This window comes from Coturnix japonica, chromosome 15, assembly GCF_001577835.2.
Source record: "Coturnix japonica isolate 7356 chromosome 15, Coturnix japonica 2.1, whole genome shotgun sequence".
Classification (NCBI taxonomy): domain Eukaryota; kingdom Metazoa; phylum Chordata; class Aves; order Galliformes; family Phasianidae; genus Coturnix; species Coturnix japonica.
In genome coordinates, this window is record NC_029530.1 from 7,447,286 (window position 1) to 7,474,765 (window position 27,480).

At 40.0% G+C, this 27,480-nt stretch overlaps 3 protein-coding genes across 5 annotated transcripts; 1 reads left to right on the forward strand and 2 right to left on the reverse strand.

The window, feature by feature from the left end:
* Positions 1-11: 11 nt before the first annotated feature.
* On the reverse strand, positions 12-3,496 carry SNRPD3 (small nuclear ribonucleoprotein D3 polypeptide). Its single transcript, XM_015878313.2, has 4 exons — positions 3,380-3,496; positions 2,952-3,101; positions 2,077-2,266; positions 12-1,173 (listed from the first exon to the last, which is right to left on the reverse strand). Exons 2-4 carry the CDS (start codon positions 3,075-3,077, stop codon positions 1,112-1,114), a joined length of 378 nt encoding a protein of 125 aa, XP_015733799.1. The 5' UTR covers positions 3,078-3,101; positions 3,380-3,496; the 3' UTR covers positions 12-1,111.
* On the forward strand, positions 3,479-11,602 carry GUCD1 (guanylyl cyclase domain containing 1). Of its 3 annotated transcripts, none has more exons than XM_015878310.2 (7): positions 3,479-3,712; positions 4,827-4,911; positions 6,335-6,500; positions 6,738-6,899; positions 7,218-7,309; positions 8,246-8,487; positions 8,969-11,602. In XM_015878310.2, exons 1-7 carry the CDS (start codon positions 3,502-3,504, stop codon positions 9,058-9,060), a joined length of 1,050 nt encoding a protein of 349 aa, XP_015733796.1. In that variant the 5' UTR covers positions 3,479-3,501; the 3' UTR covers positions 9,061-11,602. The 3 variants fall into 3 exon arrangements, with proteins under 3 accessions (XP_015733796.1, XP_015733797.1, XP_015733798.1); XM_015878311.2 differs by having other exon boundaries at positions 6,762-6,899; XM_015878312.2 differs by lacking the exon at positions 6,738-6,899.
* An 885-nt stretch (positions 11,603-12,487) lies between these two features.
* On the reverse strand, positions 12,488-26,072 carry UPB1 (beta-ureidopropionase 1). Its single transcript, XM_015878309.2, has 10 exons — positions 25,916-26,072; positions 25,303-25,474; positions 23,765-23,852; positions 22,916-23,010; positions 21,962-22,123; positions 18,231-18,400; positions 16,790-16,871; positions 15,950-15,992; positions 14,691-14,845; positions 12,488-12,743 (listed from the first exon to the last, which is right to left on the reverse strand). The coding sequence occupies exons 1-10, from the start codon at positions 26,032-26,034 to the stop codon at positions 12,660-12,662; spliced, it is 1,170 nt and encodes a 389-aa protein (XP_015733795.1). The 5' UTR covers positions 26,035-26,072; the 3' UTR covers positions 12,488-12,659.
* Positions 26,073-27,480: the final 1,408 nt, after the last annotated feature.

Below are 27,480 nucleotides of genomic sequence, written 5' to 3' on the forward strand. Positions count from 1 at the left end.
AGAAAACCCTGCTTATCAAACACTGCTTTATTTACAGACAATTCAACAAGTGAGTACATTAGTTCAACTTCCATGTCTGCACAAAGGGGGTCTTTACACAGCAGAGCAGAAAAGCAGGTTTCATTCATACATGTATAGACTGATGACTGTATGCAAGTGTACAATTAGGTACAGGAGAGACCAATTGAAACATTTCAACCATTAATTAAGATAACTACATTGTACTTGAAGCAAAAATAAGCTAAAGCTACAACTAAACTTGGCCTCCTATAGATAAGCTTATGAACTACGTGATCGTGTATAGATGTTAGCAAAAGCTAAAGTCAGGCCTAAGTCCTGTTCAAAAAGTCAGCCTACATAATGGATAATCATTTCTGTGACTTTTCCTAGACATCATTTAGATTCATAAGAAACACTTCAAATCAATGCTTGAAAATTATTTCTTTTCTTCCATATTCAGGCTTCTCTGCCCAGGCAACAGTAAAAAACAAGTAACTGCCAATACAGTCAGAATCAAATCACCTCAGGCAAGTACAAACCCAGGCTAAAATGGTCTGTCTACTATCAGCTGTGTGCTCCTAATGAAAAGTTTTCGCCGCATCCAAAGAGAGAAATAAGAAATACAAACTCAATGTACAGCTTCGAAGGTGGACCTGTATTTATTATAGATCCATACGAAGCTTCTCTAGGAGCTACCTCAGTTTGACTGTTTGCTCTGTAAATGCAGGTGATAACACAACCTTAAAACAACATTAAAAATTCTTCATGAAGAATAACTTCTAACTCTTTAGAGGGTAAATTACAGCAGTATTGAACAAAAAGGAAGCAAGATGATCTTTGAAACTCAATGCATCACACAAAAGTACAAAGAAATCAAATCCATGTCCACTGTTTTCTAGACAACGCACTTTGAAATCCACCTCCAACGTATTTGCCAGCTACAGAAAGAAGCCAGAACTCTATTGTGCCTAAGAGGAGCTCTGTCATATAACAGCAGACAGGGTTTTGTCAGAAACATTTATTAAACAGAAGTTACCAACATATATGTAGACAAGTTAAGAGCCCCTTTAATAATAATAATAAAAAAAAAGCATTTTGGTCAAGACCAAAATTATCTTCGCTTCTGGAAGATGTTGCCACGACCCATACCACGGCCTCTTCCTCTTGCAGCCACTGAAGAAAGAAAACATCAGGGATGACATGAATTTGATGCAACACATTTATCTCAACAAGTGACAAACCAAACATCAATAACTCTCAGTCTCTTCCTTAGAAGCACAGAAGTTAAGCTACAGTATGAGGCCTGGGAAGTGATAAAAGTAAATAGAAGTTTTCTGTGAAAACAACTGTAACTAACAACTACACAGCTTTGCTATTCATAACAGAGTATGCATTAAGAGCAATGAAATAGTAACACACCATTGTTCCTACTTTAAATTGTGTGAATCTGTAGCCAGAGAGATTTAAGACCTCCTGCTCTTCATACAGCGTGACAGAACTCGCTATATTTTGTCAGATGTTACTCCCCCACACATCCTTACTGCATTTGGTAGAGTTAACCAAGGGCTTCAGAGCCCATGATTATTTCTTGATCTTGTTATAACGAGACTGTTCACACAAAAAAGGTATTAAAGAGGATGAACTGCAGAATGGCTAACAGTTACTCATTTAAAAAACTTAAAGTATCAACCAAGTGTACGTATATGTGTGTGTGTGTGTATATATATATGTATGTATAAATATATATATATATATATATAAATATATATATAAATATATATTTTTTAAGCTTAAGAATACTTAGATCATCATACTTTGGGTAATCCAAACAGGCAGCAACCACATTTACAGAAAACCAAAGGTGAAGTTTTACCTAACTCTAGCAAGGCCACTTACTGTTCCTGAACTATCTGCAGTATCAGTATTGTGCATCAGTCTGAGTTTTGACTGCTGTCACTCATTCAGCTTCTTACAGCTCATCTTTGCTTAGTGTTAGGGATGAAAACATCTCAGTTTCTGTACAGCAAAACAGGAAGGTAAAGAGGGAACACCAGACCACAAACACACTGTACCCACCCTGAGCTTTGAGAATAGCTGCTTTTCCTCGGCCAGCTCCAGAGCCCTGGTTCTTATTCTTCATGCTCTTTAGCATAGGAGCGTTCTTCAGCATATCTGGTAAAATGAGAAACCGTATCTTGCTGCCTCTGTACACCTGCTCAAGCTGCGCCACTCGCCCATCCCTGTATGTCACTGTTATGTTGGACATCTGGAAAGTAAAGATCAGACAGTGGTCTCAAACACAGTTTGTTTTAAGTGGCCTTAAACATAGTTTTGTACTCCCACTACTCCTGCTCATGGAATATATATATAGCCAAGATTCAAGTAATAAACTCAAAGCCCTATCAAGCATACAGCCTTCAACTGTTATTGTTATATAAGGCATCTATAACCATTTAAACACAGTCTTAAAGCTTGCTAAAATTTAAGCAAACTCACTATTTTCCCCTCCTCCCCACTTGCTTAATTAGTTTTATTAGTTTTGTTTTCTTATTCAGATAGTTTAAATAAAGTTTTACTGGTCCCAGCTATTAAGGACATTTTTATTTCAACTACAACTTGCATGAAGTTATCAAAATTAAGGCTATTGCAATGCCTTAAAGTCCTCTGCATTAAGCACAGCTCTAAGCTCATAAATTAGAGTTTATTTATTATCAACAGGCAATAAACAAAGAACTGCTGAAGAGAAGGTGCTCACAGAGGAACCAGGAACAGGAAATCCCAATTCTGAGCAATTTGGTGTGCTCAGTAATCTGGAATTCACTTCATTACTGTAAGTGCACAGAGTAAAAGGGCTTTATTTATCCTAAGACTAAAAGTAAAAGGTCTTTAAATCCCGCTGTCAGTCTGCTGAGTGCAACCACTTCCAAACAGATGAGATAAACTTCTTTTACCTGGCAATTCATGTTGTCCTCAGCCTCAATGAGCTTCCCACGATACACCTCCCCAGTGTTGGTCTCGCAGGTCACAATGTGGCCCTCTGCCTCGTGCAGGACTTTAATGGGCACCCCGATGGACATGGCTGCAACACTGCGGCTCTACTCCTGGGACAGAGAGCACAACATAGAAGTGAATAAAGGAAACAAACTCCCAGTCGTTCTGCAGTTCGGCTTTGCCTACAGGAGCCGATTTGCTCCATTGAACAAAGGCCTCAGTGCTTTGGCAATACACGCCTATCCCAAGGCCCGGCCCAAGGCTGAGGGCAGCCCACCCTCTCAGCCCACATCTGCCGCCCTACGAAGCTGCAGGCACATAACAAACCCCCACAACAGACCCACCCCATAACAAACCGACCCTATAACAAACCCCCACCGACACTCACCTCCCACCAACCACCCTAATGGCCGCCGCCTTCCCGCCGTGCACAGAGCCCCGGAATCGGAAGGGCACAGGAGCGGATCCTGCTACTGCTCCTGTCCCTCAGGGTCTCGCTGCCTTATCACGATGGTTCCGCTGCACTTTTGTTCCTCCCGAAGGCAGCTCCCTCCCTCCCAGCTCCGAGCAGCCGCTTCGGGGTCCGCCCCCTCCGCAGCCGGGAGGAGCCGTCGCCGCAGCAGGGCATGGCGCGGCCCTAAGTCCGGCGGGGCGGGTAGTGAGCGGGCGGCCGCCGTCATGAGGAGCCCCCGGGAGCCGGGGGAGCCCCCTCCGCAGGCAGGTCAGTGACAGCTCCGGGGCCTCGGATCGGGGGCGGCCTGTCAAGCACTTGGTGGAGCTGAGAGTGCTCCGCCTTGTTTACAGCCGCGGGTCGGGCCGTGACAGCTCTGTTGGGGGTGGGGATGAGAAGCGGGCAGCGCTGGGCCTGGTTGTTACCTTTGAAGTCATAGTGTATGGAGAACAGGGACATCCACAGTGAGTTGTGGTGTTAGAAGGCCCTGGATGGTAACAGAGAATGGACCTGCTCATAACACAGCTCATAACACACCGCCAATGCTTACATTACTTCCTTCAAGCGGGATTTGAGGGGCTGTTTGTCCTTCTAAAGTATAATCAACATTGCTAACAAACACTGAGTACACCAATGGGTGTGTGCCAGCTTTCAAAGTTATGATTAAACCCAGTGACGTGATTGAGAAAGTGCACCGCGTTGTTGCTGCAATAAGCCGTAACTCAGTGAGAAAACAGTTTAAAACTGCAAGACATTGTCCATAAAGTTTTACATATAAAGCTGTGTTGAAACTGCAGCAGCCCCCAGGATGCTGAATGCTTTTTATCCCCATCTGAAAGCAGAGCTGACTCTGTGTTAGCAAAGGTTTCCAAGGGTCTGTACCAGATCGAAGGTAAAGTCATTAAGAAAAGCCTTTTATGATTAACTCACTTGGATTGTCTTTGAAGTTACAATGCCAAGCGGAAGCACTTCAGTCCATCAAGCAATCTGGGCTTTGCTGAAACTGAAACCACTACTACTGCCTGTAAAGAAATAACAAAGGATGAATTACTGATATTGCAGATTTTCTTGATATAGATTGGGTTTTGTCTCTCTTCTTTGGCCCTTTTACAGATGGTGTCATTTGTGAGCTGTCTTACCTTAAAAAATTACTCACAAAAAGACATGGCAGTAGAAGAGGCTGAAATCCATAGGGCTTGTAAGAAATCACTGCCTAGAGATCCTGGTTGTGTCTGTTTTTTACCCATTTGACCTATGACTTTTTGTTGGCACAGAATACAGAGCTGAGAACAAGCTGAATTGGAATGGTGAAGTACAGAAAAACATTCCCATATAACGACTGACAGCTTTTACATTTTACTCACACGGGGTGTTTTCACTGCAGGTGAATGTGTGCAGCTGAAAGTGCCCATCATTCAGCAGCTGTACCACTGGGACTGCGGGCTGGCCTGCTCCAGGATGGTGCTACAGTAAGTGCTGTTTTCATTGGAAGGGTGGGAAATCCCAACCCATGGGAGAGGGTATCAGGAAGCAATGTGCAGGGACATGAGGTGTATTGGAGCAGCTGTGAATTTTGCTTAGCAAGAACACATATCCCTGAATACCTTGGAGAATTACTGCTTCCAGGGCCTAGCACAGCAATCCAGAAGGGAAATTACAAGCTAAGACAAACTTAAGACCTTTTGAATAACTGTTCTGATTGATCAGCCCTGAGCTAACAATTAAGCAGTTTGGTATGCTTAAGCTGATAAGAAATTATCCCTCTTTCCTGTTGTTACAATTCAGAACTGGTATTTACCACAGCAAGTCACGTAATTCCTTTCTATATCATTATGCAGTGGATAGGTTTATCCTAGTTTCTGAGTATACTGCCTCTGTCCTGCTGAGCCCCCAGCCTGTGGGGTGAATGGTTTTTGTTCCAGGAGTTGTTTCAACATCACAGCTGTGCACTATATTGCCATCTCTTTTCTTTTTTTTTGTTTCTTTTTTCTTTTTTTTTTTGTGAACCTGTAGCTGTTCTTCTGAACTCCTCTTTCCTTCCACAGAGGAACATGTTAGGTGCAGGAGAAATACCTATTTAGATGTCCACTTAGTAGATATGAAGGAGAAGATTTTCATTTCTCTCCATCCCTTCTGCCAAGACGTTAGTCCGTGTGCTGGTAATTCCCATCTTGACTTCTGTAACCTCTGCCTCTTCATTCCCTTTAACCTCTTTGCCACACCAGTCTGTCCAAAACTCAGCATTCAAGATTAATATTCTCACCTTGCAGATCTGACCTTGTTTGCCCTGCTTCCTCAATTTGTTTTTTCTTCGTTTAATTCCATTTGTTTTGACCTCCAGAACTCTGTAACTGCCCTTCCCTATCCCTTTGCAACCTGTCCCAAGCTTTCTTCAGACTTCATCTCCCCCCTTACTGCCTTTTGTGTCATCAGTGCCTAAGCAGGCTTCCTTTGAATATTTATCAACTTCCTTTACAGTTCCTCCTTTTGAAATTCATCTGTTGCTTGGAGCAGGCTTTAGTCTTTACTGCTGCTTTCTGCATTTGCTCTATTAACCTTGTATATGTAGATTGTAAGCCCTTCAAGATAGTTCTATACTTGCTCAGTATAGCTTGCCTATTGTCCAGCATCCTGTATATATTTAGTACTACAGAGCAGTTGAGATACCTGTATATTTCCAATAAGAAAAGTCAGAAATAAATCCATTTATGTATTCTCTGCTTCCTTCCCTTAACTTTGTGGCTCATTTGTGGGTTGTTTTATGCTTATTTCTTAGCCAAGCCCATTGTATCAGTTTTTCTGTCCCATGGATGTGGAGGTTTGGGCTACAGAACATACTGTGCTTCTCCTAAGATCTGTGCTTCCTTTCCCCTACCTCTACTAATACCATAGGTACCTGGATCATTTGGACAATGATGAATTTCAGAAAGCCATCCAAGAGCTCCGGTTAACAAAGAGTATTTGGACCATTGACCTGGCCTACCTAATGCGGCACTTTGGTGTTAAGCATAAATTTTGCACCCAGACGCTTGGAGTGGACAAGGGTTACAAAAATCAGGTTAGTGTTCTCATTTATTGGGAAATGACAGGCAGTTTTAAAAGGGCCCCCTATGCATCATGCTAAAATACCTCTGCTGTCTTACTGCTAGTTAGATATAGCTCCCAGAAACAAGGTTTGCCCGCTGCCCGAACTGGTATGGATCTGTTCCAAAGCAGAAACTAGATATCTTCCCATCTTTGTTTACATCTTTGATTTCATAATATAAAGTTTTTTGTTTGTTTTGTTTTTTTAAAGTTTTCATGTAGCGTTCATGAAAAGTTACAGATTATTAACATCCTTGGAGACTGGAGCCCTCTACCTGCCTATGGAACAGGCACAGCCTGGGCAGCAGCAGTACTAGCTTCCAACATTCCCCACCACCATGACAGCCCAGACCTGGAGGAACCACCTCTAGAGGTGAGAGACCAGCTCAGCCTCCGTGTCCGTGAGAGCTTGGCCTCTTCCAAGTTTGCTAGTGAGCACTTACAGCAGCATTAGCTTTTGTGATACAGCCTTCTGCCCAATACAAACCAGAGAGACTTCCTTCATGTTGCCAGCTGAAGAGCCACTGCTTGGAAATTACAATAAGTGAGACCAGGAATGAAATTAAAGTGATAAATTAGAGCAAGAATTCTTATCTTAATAGCAATGAATGCAGGGCCTTGCTAGCAGAGATGGTGAAGTGGATTACCTTAGGTGAACGCCATTCTAGTTCACAACTTCTGTTGTCTCCAGTCATTTTACAGGAAGCACTTTGACACAGAAGAAAATCGAGTGAATCAGCTCTTTGCACAAGCCAAAGCCTCCAAGGTGCTGGTGGAGAAGTGGTAAGCTTATTGTTCTCTTCTCTCTTGTTGGAGACTCTGGATCCCATGTTAGTCACTGAGCTGAACTGGTGAAAGATAGGCTGAAATGAGACCTTCAGCCTTTCTGTGAATTAGTCTTTTTATTAAATGTCTTGAAAGAATGGATGTAAAGACTTAACAGTGAAGTCTGAGGAGCAATAATGATGACAGAGTGATTTGAAAATGCTGACGGGAGTAGACTACTAGTGTTCTTTTTCACAGTCTATATGGCACAGAGTCCGCATGGTACTACCTGTTAACTGAAGCTAACAGAGAAGGGACAGTTGGTCCATCTTGCTTTTAAGGATCATGTTCTTGATAAGGCAGGGACAGAGTGAATATCTACCTGATGCTTGGGGCATCAAACAGGAGAAGAAACAGTGGGAAGATTAAAAAGCACAAGTTCAGTCATGTGTAACACACAGCCCTACATCTAAAACACATCAAAGAGATGAGTTTTAATCCATCTGGAGTACACAGTGAAGGACAGTTTTTAACAAATGAGATTTTAGGTTATGGTTCATTAATTCTTCTTCTCTGTAGGAGGTGCTATAGAAACACAGCTGCAAAAGAACTCCAGCTCCTCTGTGTCAGGGAGAGAGGCAATTTGGGCGTGTAATTAAGTTAGTATACAGTCTTTAACTGTCAAGTTCTAATGGCAGGATGGAACACTTCACTTAAGATTTCCCCACAAGTCTCTCAAGTTATTAAGTTGCCAGTTCGTTTAATATTCTTATCCCAGACATGTGATACATTCGGATATTACACTTTTAGTAGTGCAGAATTCAGTGCTATTGCTCTGCACTTTAAACGCAGCAGTGAGATCCAAAGGCCTTGAATTTGGTCAGGCTTTCTCTGTAGCAAACCCTGGAGGTTTTAACATCATTGAAAACCTGTCTGTTTTTTTTCCCCCCACAGCACAGTAACAGTTCAAGACATCCAAAAACACCTGTCCCAAGGTCACGTAGCCATTGTTCTAGTGAATGCAGTCTTGTTGCTGTGTGACCTTTGCTCAAGTCCTGTCAAATATTGCTGCTTCCTACCCATTGGACAGAAGTGCTTCTGCAGGAATCCTGACTACCAGGGCCATTTCATTGTGTTATGTGGCTACAATACAGCCTCAGGGAGTATTTACTACAACAACCCTGCCTACGCTGACCGTGAGTAGCTTGCTCTTTTTGGGTGAATTCTCAGCCACCTCATCACTAACATTTCCATAATGCAAAGCCACACTAATGGGGACTTCCCATTTTAGCGTGCGCTTATTTCAAGCATTACTAAACAGTTTGTCAGAATAGGTTTTGTTACACTCATTAAATTAGTGCAGCCATTTGTTCTGTGATTTACTTCAGACGCTGAGATGCACATTCTAGCAAACTCAGAGTGGTTTGAGAGGTGCTGAACTGTACCTTTGTGCTGAGTAAAGCAAGATAACCAATTTAATACCTATTCACAGCATTACTTCTGTGAGCAATGTCTTTTAGATGAGAAGATAAACTTCACTGAGTGAAGCTGTAACATAAGATGATAAATCTAGTCAGTATATTAGTTACCTTTCTCTGCAGAGTCTGCTAGACCCAGAATAAGAGCCCCTCGCAAGCATCTTAATTTTTACTAACACTTTGCTCCTCTTTTAAATAGGGACATGCTGCACCAGCATCAGAAACTTTGAAGAAGCCAGGAGAAGCTACGGCACAGATGAGGATATTCTGTTCATCTACACAGACAGCTGACACCCACAGCTGTTACTTCTGGTCCTTTCTGGTGCAGCCTGCACAGCAGCTGGCTGCTTGTCTCAGGCCACCCCCTGCAGAGACCTTCCTCCTGAACTGCAGTGGGATCTTAAACAAGGGAGGTTTTATAGACATTGATAGGACTATATTGCAATGCTGTCTTTACCTTTTTATTCTGGATGAAATATCTGATTTTGCAATGTATGTCATAGTTGTGTTTTTTTTCCCCTCATTTTTAACACTGCACATTTGACAGCAGTTTTGAAATACAGGCCTAAGGCCTGTTCACTTGGAGCTTATTTTCAAATGATATGCATGAGGAAAAAAAGCACCAAATTTATCAAGTTCAACACTCAGTAATAGATACGTATGTCTAGGTAAACAGAAGCAGAAAAAGAATAGACAATACCTGTTTCACTCTCTTTCAAGCAGGGGCTGATTTTCATCCTCAGTCTAAGGATCTGAGGTTCAGCAGGGAATTAATGAAACAAAGAAATACTGATGTTAAACCACCTTACCTTCAAATGATGGAATTGCCTTATTGGCCACTCAGTATTACAACAGTGAAACATTTACTCAAGGAAGCTTCCCACAAGATTCACCTTGCACAGTTTTAGCATTTATAGTACATGGGATTCAGTTTTGAATAGCAGTTACTGAGATTGTTCCCTTGTGCTGCAAACTCCATCTCTTTTGGCTAAATATTTTTAGGTGACTGTCTAGGGCTCTGTATTACCTCAAACGTTTAGGTAAGGATATTTTATTTGGACCTAGGAGTCTTCATTGCACTTTGCAAAATCCTCTAGACATTATTGCACCCATATGTGCAATTATCTGATGCACCCAATCTAAATATATGTTTATGAAGCAAATACAGAAATCATCCACACACTAACGGTGCATGTTTTGTGTGTAAATTTTAAATAACAAGAGAGACTAGATTGTAACTAAAATGCTGAATCATATTTTGAGCCAAACTTCCCTATTTGCTTTCATTTAGCTAGCTTCTCAGAAGAGCTTAATTAAGAATACTGTGAATACAAGCTTCTTTTTGCTGCAGTAACAACAACAACAAAAAAAAAAAACCAAAAAACTTATACTGCAGCTGCATTTGGATTAAGTGGGAGCTCTGTTCAAACATTTTCAAGTGAAATTGTTAGTAGTCCATTCATAATCCTGTCATGTATTACCAGGGTTTAGTGACCATGCTGGGGAGCACTGTAAAGGTGTAGAAATAGCCACCTATTTCAGATTTGGCCATCACAATTTCTGACAGGTAGGTAAAATTGTTAGTACTCGTGTATTTCTGGCAACATTTTGTTCTACACTTCAGGCAGAGATCTCCTGACATGGCTTTAGGAACGAAACTGTTCAGGTTTTGGAACTGTGTGGAATAACAATAAAAGGATATTGTTATTTAGTGGGGGAAATACTTTCAGCATGAGGAAATTTCTGAGAGAAACTATCTTCTACTATTGCTGGTTTACTGCAGACTATCTGGAAAGCATGCAGTAAGTATGCATAGTAAAATCAAAAGCACTCCTTTGTACAGAAGCCAAAAAACAGCAATGTAAGTGTAAAATGCTTTGAGAAGTTCTGAACAAGGTGTACACAATAAGAAACTCTCAGTGTACCTTATCCTGTTTATCAGGGTGAAGCTGGATTACATTCTGGCAGCTGTCCATGCAAAATGAATGAAAACTGGGATGTATCTGTGATCAGCAAAACCACTATATTAGCAGAAACCCAGAAAATGATCAGAGTACAAATCCTACAGTACACGATCCCTCCGACATTAGTCAGCAGATGGCTACCGGTCTTGGAAATTTTATATCCACGTTCAAATTCACAATGTTTGGCTTAGAGGGATTGTATTAACTATGTTAATAATTAACAGCTATATAAATTACAGGCTGATAAAAATAGTTACTTTCTTAACCCAGGCGTTTTCCTTCAGGTAGTCCATTGAGTAGCATTGAACTGCCACAGAATTAATTTTTTTAGAGCAGGCTTGGTTAGCAAATAGATAAATAAATTCTTACAAAAGATGTGTAACTGACGTTAGCTTCCACATGTGAACCTTGAGCTTGTATATAAAACATGAACTTAAGGGCATGGTAAATGGTCTGAAATGTACAGAACCAAAGCTGTTTATGTTAATACAGATGAAATGGGAGCTCCGCTTACTACAGCAGGATCTCTAATAGCCAAATAGAATATGGTAATGAGAGAGGAAAATACAAGGAAGAAGAAGGAGGGAAGCAAAAAGGTGACTTACTTAAATGACACAAAATCAGGTCAAAAAGAAACTCACTGGCCAAGTGTCCAGAACACCTGCATTTTGTGGCATATTGTTTTCCATGGGAAGATCATCCATCAAAACATTCATTCTGAAAATGTGTAGTCAATCACTTTGTTTCCTTCATGCTGTCCATAGCAAAGGAGGGGGTATTTTACATGCAGGGATTTTATACATAAATATATTTTTATTTGTAATTAAGCCATTCTCAATAAAGGTTTTAAGTCATGGTTAACCCTGTAACGTGACGTAGCAGGTATATTTATCTACTGGTTTATTATGAAAAACGTTGGAAAATCTTTAGAGGGTATGTTTTATACTTAACTGGCACAGCTTAAATGGTTGTGTGGATTTCTCCTTTTTAGGAGATCAAACATTTGATCCACTGTTACAGTGGGACAGAAACCACTCCCCACACCCTCACCTAGAGGCTCAGGGTCCTGGCAGACACAAGAAGCCTGACCACCAGTGAAGACTGAGGCAAAGCACTCATTGAGTACCTCAGCTTTTTCTGTGTCTGAGGAAGCCAGCTCCCCATTACCTTTCATCAGAGGGGGAACACTGTCCTTGGCCTGTCTCCTCCTGCCTATGTACCTGTAGGAAAAAAAAAGCATCTGCCTTCCAGCCCTGCTTTTACACCCCAAACGTGCCCATCCCAGACAGTGGTCCAACTAGGGCTGAAATATATGTAGTGTGACAGGAAATACAAAGAACCAAAGTGGTGATAGTTTACAGGACACACAGATCTCCAAACAACTAGGACATGCGTGGGATGATATTTAGCTCTAGCAGAACTGCATTAAATGGGTGGCAATTAAAAACAAAGAAACAAGCAAAAAATAACAAAACAAAAATCAACCAAAAACCATGAAAACAGTTTATGTCTCCTTTCTCCTTCAATTATGCATTTGGGTAGAGTGTATAAACTGGAAAGCAGAAGCAGACAGACATGCAACTCAAAATACTTATATATAAAATCTTTTTTTAATCTCCTCTCCATCAAACTGTGCAACCCTGTAGACAATACTGGATAAATGCCATCATCATTGTGTATCGATGTATTCTTCATTGAATATAGTTCTAACAAGGAACAAAGGTTTGGAATCATTAGTGCAAACAAAAAAGAACTAACAAACAGAACTCATTTTTTTATTATTTTACTTCACATAGTTTTGAACCCTACTATTTGCAGAGAATTAAAATAACATGAAAATAACAACTTGTAATTCGTAGTAAATTAATGCAAAGTTGCACCTTTTCATTTGCTTTGTACCATTTGATTGTATTAAGCTGATCTCACTCACTCTCGGATTATGTTGGGTGTAAAACAAGGCTGGACTGCTTCAGTGAGCTCGTCTGCATACATTTCATATCTACCAGTCATCTGCAAAAGGAAATCAAAGCTTCAGTTCCGTTAGCTATGAAAATATGTCCATAAAAAAGCAATATCTACCATGTGTTTGTTTCTTAATGTAGGCATAATAGTTAACTGACTTAAATAGTAAGATGAGAATTCAGTCAAAAAGCAAACCCTCCAAAGTGAAAGTCCTTCAAGTCTGCTGACTTAAGGCTGTGTTTTAACATCCTGGATAGCTGGAAGCTGAAGGTGAAAATCAGGCTTGCTTTTTTACTCATCAACAACATTCACTTTTAAGTCAGTTATGTCAAGGATAGAAAAGGAGCGTACCTACAATTTATGTCTTTGTATGATGTCCTTGACAACTGATTCAACCAACTGCCAGCAGCAGGTGTGCATATGCATCACTGAGGGGATTTGGTTACTCTCAGTTCACCCATTAGTAGTACAAACTATTGTAGATTTGGATGATGAGTTATAGGACAAGCTAGGATACTGGGATACAACACTCTGCATTCTGGTATCCTCTTCCCAAGTGCACAGTCTGCAAAGTGAATTGCTCCTCTCTTGCCAGCATGTAATGAGGACAACCCATATAACTGTTTTGTTGCCAATAAATCTTATATTGATGTGCTACTGATGGCCCATTCGGGTTTCACTGGGTATAAATAGCAGATACTGAGACAAGTTAACTAAGTGCCTAAGCACTACAAAAGGATTTCTGCAGTGGACAAATGATTTTGTATTTCCTTATTCTCCTCATATCAAAGCACTATCTCTGTCTTGGCCACAAATGAGAGGAAAACTATATAGATATCCCCTGTCATGTAAACAAAAGCCACAGCTGTGCCTCATGTGCCAAAAGACCAATGGTGGTAATGCACACCATCAACAGAAAACTGCAACGTGCTGAGAGCACAATTGAATTAAAAATAAAAATAAAATATTCTATACAAGACAGCTAAAGGTCAGTGCTTTGCTTTTAATGCTTTTACTGGGTTTTTTTTGTCTCCTAATCAATACAATTGCTTTTGATTGGATGCCCCTACAATGCTCCATATGCTTCCTGCCACATTACATCTCTGCTCTGCAAAGATGGCTTAAGATTTCAGTTGTAAAGCATAACTAAATAAATGCCTGCACGACTCAGAAGCCAAGGGATTTCACTGCACAATTTAAGCCCATTAGGCCAACCACCATATGCCTACCACGTACCTGCAACACATCACATGCAATTCTGTACAGAAAAGGACCTAACACTGCTTTACCATTTAATGCCTATATACAGATGAGCAGTGCTCACAGAGAAATTTGGCTCTAAGAACTGATTAACTAAAACATCAAGATTGTTTGCAAATTATTATCTATTTTATATACTTGAGGTGGGAACAACTTAAATGAGCACTTAAATGCTGCTGGAGGAGGTACTCCAAATTCATAGAACAATAGAATCAAGGACAGAAAAGTCCTCCAAGATCCTCTAATGCAACCATCCACCTACCACCTACATAACCCAAATTAGCTTTGGCTGAGAATTCAAAACATCTAAGCCATGTTAAACCACACAGAAAGACTTGCAATTGCCTTGATCTGGTTGAGATTAACTCAAAAGCATATCAGGACGCTTCAAAGAAACTATGCTTCTTTTTCCTCTGTAGCACGTGCATGTCCACAAATCCAGAAAGTTATCACTGTAAGATTTTTGCACATACACAAAGGTAAGCTCTTCATTTCAAGGCTATTGCCTTGGTTTCCCTGAATTTGACTATTCCCTTTCTGTACCCATTTATACCTTTAGCCTCCACAACATCCTCAAAACCATTCTATTCTTTCCACAGTTTAAGCCGTGGGTTGCTGAAGGAAGGCTGCCTTTTAACTGCTGTAATGCTACACGACTGCTAGGAAAGCTTGTTTGCTCTAATACCATACATGAATTGTTCTTAAAAACAGGCATTTCTTTATATTTAGGCTTACCTTAAAATTCCATTTGTCACTGACTTGTCTGCAAAGATTTAAATCCATCTCTACGACAAGAAGTCCATCCTGAGTACGAGAGAGTCCCGGGGTCCTGCTGCCATCTGGTGCAGCTACGTAACTTGAGCCATAGAAATGGCCCAAGTCATGGTGTGCTTAAAGAAATGTTTAATAAACATGTAATGTTTGCAAACAACTACACAACTTCACATGCAGTTCCCCATAGTACTCGGTTCTATTTCCTGTGGCTGTCCCTTTGCAGCGCTTCAAGCAGTATCTCATCCCAAGCAGTTTACAGCACAATCTTAAGATAACTGCAAGTTTGACCTTTAGTTATTTTTCATGTACAGTACAGCTTTCAAATCTATCAAACAAATAGAAAAAAACAACTAACTTCATTGCTTCTAAATAATGCATGATGCTTTCCCATTACTAAGCCACTACACTAAATGCCTAAATAAATAAAAAATGAAAGCAAAAATTTAATTGAATGCTAATTGTCAAATAATAAACTTCCAAAACAGTCAGAGATGCACACATTTAATTTTTAATACAAGACCTGAGGTGAAAGCATGGAAATTTGAGGCAGGAAAAAATCGTACTTCATACTGTACAGCTCCAAACTGTGCCAACCATCAGCCATACACACTGCATGACCATATATTGGATATCACTAACCTTGATGCAGCTGCATCTCTTAATTATTAATTATAATCAGTTGGTTTTCTTTGGTTTCTCAACCAGTCCTTACTTGGAAGTTATGAAAAACAGAATAGAATTAGCCAAGAATATTTCTGCATAGAAAACCATTCAGACCAGTTTTCCACCAGCCACGACACAGATGTTGCTTCTAAATCACTTTCATGTAATTATAAGCTTTTCTTTAACCCCTAACGGATTTATGAATCAGGGCAAAATAGGTTGGCATGTGATGCAGGCTGGTGCTATTAAGGTTAATGATCTGAAACCTGTATGACAGATTAATTTGTGGGATTTCTGTCTTCCAGTCCTACAGCACTGCCTTGACTCCAACACTTAGCCCTCTGCAAACATATAGGGACATCATGTAGGAACTACTGACCACACACCATGGTACAACTACCTTTAATTGGAAGTGCTTCTCCTCTACAGCTTACAAAGCAGCAGTCTTAAGTATGGCTAACATAGCTGTCATGGGATAGACACTTGTAAGAGAGCTCTCGTTCTTCAGACTACACAATAAGTTATTAGCAAGCACTGCATGCAATTTCTGAACATACCTTTTCCACCATCCCCAGAAGTAAAGGCGTTTTTGTAGTATTCCTGTAAACAAGAAGGAATCCATAGGTGGCAGTATAGATCCATTTCATTCCAGAAAACCTCACTAGTTTCCCAGGTCTATTGTGGAAGTTTATCTATTAAAACCTTCCTGGATCACCTAAGGGAGCCACCAGGGGGGCTTACTTCCTATGGTGGGACTAGAGATCATTACATTTTAGTACCACTGTTTGTTGTTCGCACATGTTGGGAAAAATGCCTCACCACAACTCTAAGAAGGACAAAAGATGAAACATTTAATCACATTCTTACAGGTGACAGAATGTGGCAAAGGTGTTTGCATAACTGCAGGAACAAGTATGGATTTCTGCAAAGAACCTTATAAAAGAACATGGGATATTTGGATGAATCTAAAGGCAGGAATGACCTGTTGTTTGCAACATTATTTCTGATTATAGCATTTCTGTGTCCAGAAAGAGGTAGAACCTGGATAACAGCAAACAGCAGTGGGCACTGACTTGAGGTTATGCCTCATATTCAGTCCTTCTGGCTAAAACAATTGTCATATTGCCACAGAAACTAGGGGAATTAGCAACAGGGGTGAGTGCTGATTACAAAGAAAACAGATTCCAGAGTAGGAATCAGCTGCAACAAGAAGTTGAGCTGCCAGCAACAAGGCAGCTCTCAGTCACTGAACCACTGCTCCTCTTCGTATTAGAAACACTGAGTGAAGGGGCCTTACACAGTAGAGGAATCTAGGTGTTCTCATGCTGTTCATTATCTTCAGTTGAATTATGCCAAAATACTTGAATTATGAAATGAAATAAAGCAACGATACATACTGTTCCCACTCTGTTGATGGGACACGTAAAGCAGTGATTAGCTATGGCAGCATTTCGTGCTTCAATTGGCCACAGGGACTCACTGCAATACACAGAAAAGAAGGCTGGTACTCACTGTCTCCTGCAGAGCTAGACTGTGTGAGATTATGTGAACAGCATTGCACATTTTCTGTCAAAAAAGCCAAAGTTGCTACTGAGTCCAACCCTGCTCAATAATCAGAATCTCCTGAAATTTACATAAAACCAAGAACTGAGAAATAAGGAATAAAACAGCTCTTTCTCTTTCACAATCCTCTGCCTATTTTCCAACAGGTGCTTCATATATGATTGATGATTAGAACAAAAACAGTCCTCTTTTCATTAAATAGTTTGATGCACAGTTATCAGACTGGTAAATAGGAGGTCTGGAACTACTCAGAGCTCCAAATCATCTGGCATTTACCTGCCAGATTCTGTGCACAAAGACAAGGTGCAGGGTACTCCAGGTGCAAGTGTCTGCCATTAATCTTCCAGTCAGATTCAAGAATCTTACTTGAGAAGGTCATGGGACTGATTGAAAGGAGCTGCTTTATTGCTTTGAGTCTGGCAGCCAGTTCTTCTAAGAAAAAGGGATTTTATTGAAAAGCTCCAGCAAATTACAATTTCACAGAAGAAATCAGATAGGAAGAAAAGGCCATAGACAAGAAGCTACCCCTGAGACAGTTTCCTACATAGGTCTCAAGAGTCCTCTTCCTGCAATAAAAATTATGCACTTAAAAACAATCAAGTGAAAGCCAATAATTAGGAGAGCCTGAAGCACCCAGAGTACCAATCAAGTGCTGCATGACCACAGGGTAACCTCCATTTGCTCTCCTCTTAATGGGATGTAAGTAGTCAAACATCACAAACATTATTCTAGTCGGGAGATGAATGCCTCAAAAGCATTCTGCATTCATGGAAGTCTTTTCAAAGGGCATTTTCAAATATTATGTAGCCTAAATGAGTTCCTAACTTTTACATTAAAAATTACCAAGGGCAGTTTCAATGACAGACAATGAAGACTATTTGGTACCACACTTACTGGCTCCCAGGTGAAGGATGCACAGTCACCTGGCCAGCTAAACCTGACTCTAAATTAATTAGCCTATCATAAGGCAAAAATATTATGTAGCCAATCTAAATGTTGTTAGCTTTCAGAAGATCAGCTGGATGCTGGTTAACTATCTCAGAGACCAAACACCCACAGATGAGCAACTAAAGAAGAGAATCAGTGACTGCAAACAGATTGATAGACCAAAATCTCAGATGGAGAAGAATGCAGAATCCTTCATGAAGGCAGAACATGGAGGTGGTATTTCTAATTACAAAACCTCTACAAAGTGCCCCTGGGACCCCAATGAGGAGCTCAGAAATTCAGTTAAATGAGACATTATGTAAGTGCCTAAAGCAACTTGTTTGTCACCTGAGTGTTCCGATGGTGGCTGAAGGGTTAAAGATGATCTCTGCTCCATTCAAACTGTACATGAGCCAGTTCAGCGGGTGATGGCGCCCATAACAAATATTCACAGCAATTGTTCCAAACTGTGTCTGAAATACTGGGTGTCCTGTATTGCCTTCCATGTAATAAGTAGACTAGGAAAAAGTATAAATAAATACATAAATAAATGGATCAAAAATCGAAAGCAGACTTGTTAAAAAAAAAGAAAAAAGAAAGAAAGAAAGAAAGACCTCCAACACTGCTTTGATACATCACAGCTTCCAGTCACTAGCTTCAAGTTATGAGATCATAAGCAAGGACAAAGCTTTTCATTTCTTACTCACTGCAATGAATAGTCAGTAAGAAGTGGCTCTAAGATCTACCGAGATCCAATTCAAGGTCCCTTCTGCCTCCCTTCATAGTACACCCTCAGCACCATCTGACTTACACATCAAACTGAAATCAACCCACATATTTCCAAACTTGAGGCATATCTCTTAGTACTCTCAACCACATAACAAAATCTTCCTAAGTCATTACAACCCTCTGAAATCTCATTAGAAAGAGAGAAGATACGCTCTGTTTCAAAGAACAAGGAATTGTTTTTTCTTTAATCTGTTATATACTTACACAAAATGTTTCTATGAATAGCCCAGGTAATATCAGTGTATGGCTAAAATTACTTATTTACATTTCCTATATGATAATTGCTAACAGGAGGTTGGGAACAACTACCAGGAAAATCACAGGATAAATCCACAGAACACTCCTTATAGAAACTGGAGCCAATTGCTGGCTTAAAAGATCTCATTTACCATATGCTGCAAACTTCTGTCTCATAACATCAAACATTCCCATACAGTAAGTTATGCACCAATTCCTGTAAAAGACACTGGTAAAGGCAAGGGTAGGGCGTGATTAACAGCTATCAAGAGAGACAAACTCTAAAGGAAACCTGCAGAAACAGACACAGGGGAAAGGTATGTGTGGAGTTACTGAAAGCTGCCTGCTTAGTGTACAGTGGTAATCAAAAAGCCAAGAAAATCTCAGGCATTTGAAATGAAGAAGAAAACATAGTCCTGCTGGTTTACATGAATTCTCCACGCCCACACCTTGAGTAGGCTGGGCAGTTCAAGCGCTTCCATCTCAGTGAGGATATATTGGAGATGGAGTAAGCTAAGTTGACTGAAATGACGAAGGGAATGGCACAGCTGCCTTTTGAGGAGCAACTAGAAAGGCTACACTTCTTTGATCTGTAGATAGAAGGCTGAGGGTGATTATGAATGAGATTTACAGCTTCACAAAGGCAGTAGATAAGATGAATACAGTAAACCCAGCAGAGCAGCAGCAGCAGCCACTGAAATAACACTCGTATCTGATTTAAGCCAAAATAATTACATTTAAGCAGCTGGCAGCACACTTTTAGAATGTGCTTCTATGAGTCTGTGAAAGTAAGGATGTCTGTTGATACTGGAAATGTTGAAGAGGCCAGTTATTGCTAACAGTATCCCTTTGTGACGATCTCAGAGACAGCAAAGCAAGTGTATAATCCACTAGTTTGACACAGTGAAGCTCTTACCATACAAATAAAGGTGCACTGTAAAGCAGTTTTTATTGAGACTGTCCACTGTACTAACTGCTGCCACTGGTGTTGAAGGAAACTGAAACACAACATCTGACCTAACATGAGTAAGCACAGTTATTACAAGGGAACAACCAGGGTCTCATCTAAGTGTGCGAGAATGGCATGATGAAAGTGGCCAAGAGTCCTGTTCTGAAGGAAAGGTGGGCTAGAGGCTCACTGTGCTCAGTAAATGGGACAGGCTCTGATTTCTTATCAGCTCTCATGAAATCACGCAGCCCCTTGGGCACAGATCTCATCTACTTTGATGTGCTTAGAGAGCATGCCATGTACTGGGCACTCACATAACCCTCTCTCAAAAGAATTTTGCCAGTAGAATATATTTCCATTTTTATTTCTATTCTCAGTTTTCCTTTATTACAAGAGGAGAAGAAAAACAACGTTATTGCTTCAGGGAATTCATCAGTTCTTATCTTTATTCTCCACCAGAGGTCACAATCATCTCCGCAGCAACAAACCATGATGTCTCAAAAAGAGTTGATTTTTGTTTATTTATATGTCCTCCCACACATGGAAGAATAGGTTAGAGACCAGTCTCTTTTCCCCATCCATTTAGTTCTCACTGATTCATCAAGAATGATCTTTACAAGGATCCTTTCCCAATCTGCTCCACACAGACAAGCCATAAAAAAAATCATTTCAAATTCAACCCCTTCCTTGGGGGTTAGCTTTGTTGATAAAGAACAAAACATCAAGATAACAGAGCTGAGCATAATCTTTCCCCATAGTCTCATCTGTTGCTAAAATTCCTCTATCAGATTTGCTCGGCTCCAAAGAAAATGGACTTAATGCTCCTCTAACAAGAAATGTTGAATCATTATAGTGTACTGGCAATATAATAGATTGCTTTGTGATAATTCTTTAATTTAGAATTATGCAAAATACTCAGTGAAACCACGTTCATACTTCATGTGGAAAAGTAAAAGAAATGTTTAACTTTTAGAGTTCCTTTCTTTTGTTAGTTTTGTAGATATAAACACAAATATTATTGCAACCTGTTGATGCTCCACAACCCACTGTCTAGATACTGTTTTACTAAAAGGCAACTCCAATAAAATAATAACAAAAATCAACATAATTACTAAAGATTGTAGCCAATGCTGGTGATTGACAGACCTGTGCAAGAAATCTGTTGTGAGGAAACCTATTAACATCCTCCTTTGAAGAAAGCCAGACCACTCTGACCAGGCCTAGGGGACCAAATCAACTTCCAGAGGATTCTGAATACAAAGCTTCAAGACAAAATACGTAAGACAAAATACTTTCAAAATAAGTAAGTCTTGATTCTGAAGCCTCACTTCAGTGCATTCTGACAGGCAACAACAGTAACTGCAAGCATACACACAGCACGTCTTTGAAGAAAGGGCTCTGTTAATCACTCACTTTAGCTGACAAGGAGAGATTAAGTGAGGTAAAACAATGTATTCTAGATTTTAGGTTAATTTTTAATCCTGAATTTTCTTCTGATAATTCTATGGATGGATAAACTCATTTCAGTCAGGTTCTTTCAATACTGCCTTCGCTAGTTTAGTTTCTGAAGCTGATTCTGGTGAAGAGCCTTAAAAACTCATGTGGATTTCACTGGAAATAATGTGATTAGTGAACAGAAGGTACCATAAATCAGAAACGCAATAAAAAATGTAATGAATTAGGAGATTTCTCAGAGAGAATGAAAGATCAGGTCCATAAATAATCCATAAAATGATCCATAAAACAAATGCTCTTCAAATTAAAGCAGGTTTGACATGCTTACAAGTAAAAACTGAGCCAACAATGCACAACTAACAGAAAGAAGCTGTGATTAAAAAAAAAAAAAAAGTTTCTTTTTAAAGGATCCTCAATTTTTTTTTGTTGTTTCCATGATACAATGTCTGTGCTTTACCATTTATTACACTGTACTTCTGATAAATTATCTACATATATTTTTACCCAAGGAAAAAACAGTGTGATGCTGAGCAAACCACATTCTATAACTATGTCACATTTCCTGCCAATACGACTGATTCAATACGTGGTGACACAGACAGGAGCTGCATGGTAAGACTAGCTTGATGATCACACTACTGAATCTTACCTCATTGAAATCTCCAACTCTTGGAATATGATTTTTCCTGCTTTTGCCAAGGATAGCTCCTGAGTTAGAAATAACCACTGCAGTATTCCACAAAGTTCCTCCATGTACTTCATCTCGCTCCAGGATTGGAGATACCACAACCATATTATACTTCTTTGCCAGCTGCACAAATGAACACAATTCCACTATTACACACAATCCTGTGGTGATTAATTATTTTCACTTGTTCATTCAGAAGCATTAAAAGACATTTTCATCTTGTGCATTGCTTTGACCGTGCTGAAAGGTTCATGCTTAACCTATGCCAGCATGCCAGTATTGTCATAACTTCCCTTATCAAAGATGGATACATCAGAGTGAGCTTTTCACCTGAATCCTTCAGCTAGAAATACAAAGTACCAAGTATCCTACCTACAACGCTCAAGCCATGGAGCTGAACTGAATCAATTCAAACATTCAATGGGAGATTGATCCCACTCCCATTCTTTCACTCATATATATTTAACACCACAGCTATCTGAAACCAATTTTGAAAATATAGAAAAATTTTAAACACTGCTATAAATGAAAGATTAGTGTTAAAGAACATAGGTGCAAGTAAGACACAGCACCTTCTGACTGCCAGTTCAATAGCATGTAGTCACCTTACCTTCAAACCTCTTATCTTTTTGTATTTATCCAAATAAATAACATCAGGATGAAAAAAAAAATAAAGTATAACATTCAGGAACATTTAAATGGGCCATTTCATATATCTCCCATGGTAAATGGCAGAATTAGCTTAAAAATGAAATACTGAACACAGCTGTGGTTGTCCATGTCTTGGCAAAGGTGAAAACTGATTTCAGAGTATTACAGATTTCTCATAGTTAAAGAAGAAATGTAACCTAATCAGTGGTGGTTATGGATGGACGGGGAAGCTGGGAAGGGTTTGAGGCCATTTGTTCATTTTACCTCTTGACAGAACTTTGTTGTTAGCCCATCCTCTGCTGACTCAGCAAATTCAGTCCAAGGAAGCTTCTCTCTTGTACAAAAAGCAAAGGGCATGGCTGCACGACATGAACGCATGGCAACATTTACAAGAGTGTTCACGTTGCTCAAAAAATACAGAGGTGTTTCTGTTTCCATGAATGCAGATAAAAATCAAACACTTCCAAATGAATTCAACTGTTTTCTTTGTTTAAAGGAAAAAGCTATTTAAAAATATTTTTAGAAAGGATGAGGAGTTTTGGAAACACACAGACCAAAGCAGAAGAGAAACAATGTGCTTAGTGAAGACTGTCTTACTGGAAGTAAAGATCCAAAATAACCCCTGTCATGAGAGCACACTTCGTGTGAACAACCCACTGTCACAATTTAGACCTTCATTTTCATTCTGGCCTCTAGAACCCACTTAGCCTCAAATGCTCTGCTTTAATTAAGATTAGATTTATTTATTTCTAAAGTATCTGCCTAGATGAAACAAGGTTTGAGAAGGAAAAATATGAGGAAAAGATCACAAAGGGTAACATGATGCATGCCTATAAATATCACCATTGTAGCAAATCCAGTCTTCAGCATAACAGACTTCACGGATATACTCTATATAGTTCTGCCAACAAAGATTCTTTGTATTTTTTGTTGTTGTTTTGTTTTTTGTTTTTAAATTATTATTATTATGTCTTTTCTCTCAGAAATCAAACCAGTAATATTTAACTATTATACTATGAAGATGTCTGCTGTATGCTTCAAAGACATAAATCCAGTTGAAACAGAAGGAATGTGACCTCTGATAAACTACAAAGAATTAGAGCAAATACTCACTCCAAGCCTCCTGGAAACAAATGATGTTGACCCCACACATTGCAGCTACTTCCACAATCTCCTCAATTCGTCTGTGCAGTGCGGCCACCTAATTGCAAGAAGCATCATAACTCACTTGTGCAGTAATGTCCTGGTTCCACAAACTCTGCTCACATTATTATTATTATTTTATATTGTTCTATACTTAGTCCCTTTGCTTTCAGAGGGAATAAGTCAAGAAGTCAACGTTCCTAAAAGAATCAGGACCTAAAGAGCTGGATATAGATTTTATTTTAAAAAGAATTTAGATGCTGAAAATAGAAAGAGCCAGCTACTAGAATCCTAGTTCCATGGTTACAGCACCTAAATATATGGCATTTCATTGCTGACTGCCTAGTAAACGGGTAAAAGCCTGAAAAGAATCAGCAAAAAAATGTATTTTCATTGGTCATTGTAAACAGTGCAGAAGAGTGTTATGTGAGTCTGAATTCAAATTCAAGTACTCAGAAACTTAAAACAGGAGGTAAGGACAGTCAGTTTCTGCAGTTATCTTTGAATCCTGCTGACACACGTGGATCATGGACACTCTCTATGGGTTATTAACTCCAAACTATTTTTTCAGTCCCTCTATCCTAAGAGTTAAGTAGATCATTACCAAGAAAAAAACATCAAAGCACTTATTAATTAGTCAAAACACATTGTTTCAAACTGTTCTTTTCTTTCAATGTTCCTGTTAAAGTAGGTGTTGTGCTTTGCATTGATACTTTCATGTCCCAAACAAGTGAATACCACAGAAGTCAGCAGTGACCTACAAACACAACAGCTGTACAGCTATTTAAATGCTTACCTACTAGTTGCTAATGGAGAACCATTTGCAAAACTGGTACCTTTTTCATAGATGCTACAAAGAATCCACAAACACGATCCACATCCCAAATTAATCTGTTTGCTCTCATGATATGCAGCCTTTCCAAAACAAATTGCCTTGCAGATGTTTTGTCCCATTCTATGCACAAAACTATTACCCCGTTAGATTTGATAAATGCAGTATTTTCCTTTAATTTCTCTACGTATGCATAATTTTCATGTCCATTGTGTTGGTCAACATGTAATAACATCTGGTTTACTGCTGGACAAAGAATAATGCACAAAGATTTATTAATCCATATTTGTTCTAAGGGATTTTCCTATAAGGGAAAGCTTTCCAATTAAAACAAGTACAGCACCGTGGTTTCCACAGCTTGCCACTTCTTTTGGTTTCAGGTAAACCCTTTTTCTGTTTCATTTTAGAGGCAATGGCTTTTCATTTACAAACTCCGTGATTAAATATTTAGCTTTGGAAAAACTGCTTGCAGGTTGGGCAATTCACTAAGTAAACACAACAGGAGAGATGGTTCTGAGAAACAATAGAGCTGCATGGGTCACTCAAATTCTTTACACTGTGTCGTTTTGAGATATCCACAGGTCCTATTCTGCCAGACAGCCAGCAGACATTCTATAATGGAGCTGTAATATCAACATACAGTAAAAGAATAGGTACATGCAAACAGATGGAGTACCTGCACTGCCACAGCTGTGTCAGTGGGAAGAGGAATTTTGTTCTGCACCAGCCCCACTCGAACGATACGCGGCCTTCTCAGTTGCTCCGGAGCAGCATCAAATCCATAGCCCTGTAGTTCAAAATCTCTCTCTAGAGCAGATGATAGAGCAGCCGCTGGCAAGCTAAGTTTTCTGGATTGAAGATGAAACAAAGTCATTTCGAGATAAGATGCACCCCTTTTCTGCAATGCAATGGACCAAAACAATCGCAAATGTCACCTTGCCCTGTGGAGACATTGCTGTTCCAAGCTTCTGTGTCACACAGCTGTCGGATATGTGGACTCAGGCAGCAGTCAGGTTGTGTGCAACCTCAGCTCCATGGCAGCAAACACTCAGTCTTTCCCTCTATAACTGTGCTTTTCAGACATTGCTTTTTACTACAGAAATCAAGAAGCGCATGCATACAGACCTGTTTTTTCCCTTCCTCATGTCAGACCCCCACTTTTAGAATCATAAAGGCTGGAAAAGACCTCTCAGATTACATTATCTCACCTCAGGGTCACCCTTCTACAGACCACCCGCCCTTACACTGCCTCCCCCCAATCCCCAGGCTGCCCATCCCCAGTAACACACCTCGTCTCACCCCCATAGAGGATACGCTTCACCTCAGCCAGGTCCTGGGGTGGGATGTGCTTCTCCAGACACAACTCCACTGACTTCAGCTCTCCCGCCATGGCCTGGTCATTGGGCATATGCAGCGGCTGTTGAGCATGCAGCCCTTTGGACTTTACCCTTGCTGGGTCCTGGTGGCCACTCCCCTTTCTCCCCAGCCTCCCCTCTATGGTGGCCCAGGTTTGCAGCACTGTGGGGGTCAGTGCCCTCAAGTTCTCCAGTTGTTTAACATGAGGTGCCCTAAGGGGTTAAAGAAGTGTGGCTGTGGTCACACCAGGTCACTGCTCACTTCTGGGGCAGCTTCACAGCCTCAGAAATAACTAATCTAAAAGCAGAACATCTTTAGGAGCTTTTTATGATGACAGCATTCAACAAAAAGGCTTAGAAATAGGAAGGAGATCATAAAATGACAATAGTTTTCACGGATGTGTGCGTGCCCATTTTAGTAGCAGTGAGACTCTGATCGTGAGCCAGGAGTAAAAAATAATTTTGCCCTCAAGATGGATTTGAGACCAAATGTCATCAGAAAATCATCCCCAAACTAAAGTTAATGTCTAGTAAAGGCTGGAACATATTAAGGCCTGGATCTAAGAGAAGAGCACCTGAAGAGAAACTGCACATGCCCTACAACCACTTTGCTTGTACCCACTGTCTCCAATGCAGTACTGACCATTGCATCTCCTTCCAGTGCTACTGAAATGCAGAATATCAGTGCTACATTGATTGAAAATAACAGCTACCAAGCCCAGGAATGGGCCACACACATCTAGACACATCACACCAATTGTAAGCACTGTTTGATGAATCTTCTAGAGTATATAACAGTGTTTAGCACTTCACATCTACAGCTGTTTGCTGCTCTCAGTTAAACATTAAACCCTTTAGGACAAAAAAAAAGGAATATCACAGAGAGAGCGTCTAATATTTAACTTTAAACAGAAAGTGCACAGGGACAGTCAGGTGTCATCACGGCATTCTGAGATGTGACTGTGCTTTTTTTAACCCAAATGGTGCAGCAATGCTCATGGTGCAAAGGGCATCACAGTGCTGCAGTGTGAGGAATGGGGCTCCTTGAGGGAGAAGGGGAGTCCTTCAGTCTTTGGGGAGCATTTCCAAGATCAGCTAAAATTAGGGGTGACAGCACACTAGAAAACAAAAGCAGTGAATATGAAGGAGAAGAAATGCCATCATTTGAAAGGAAGAATCTTTTAAAAAGCCTGGATCATTAGCCCATTATGATAGTATTTGTCCTGTAGTCATTGCTGTAGCATCTTTTTGTGACCAAGGTCATGCAAACCTCTTAGTGATTACTTTCCTGTCCCAAACATACTTCTGCAGAGCAATAATAAGCAGTGACTGACAGTTGCATGGTGTTTTCCATTCGATGATCCTAATTTGCTTCAACAGCCAATTTTAAAGGTATGTATCAGTAACATTTTGTTCTATTCACAGCTGGCAGATTTTTAACATTACAGAATGAGATATCAATGCAAAAAAAAATATATAAAAAAATAGGGAAAATAGGA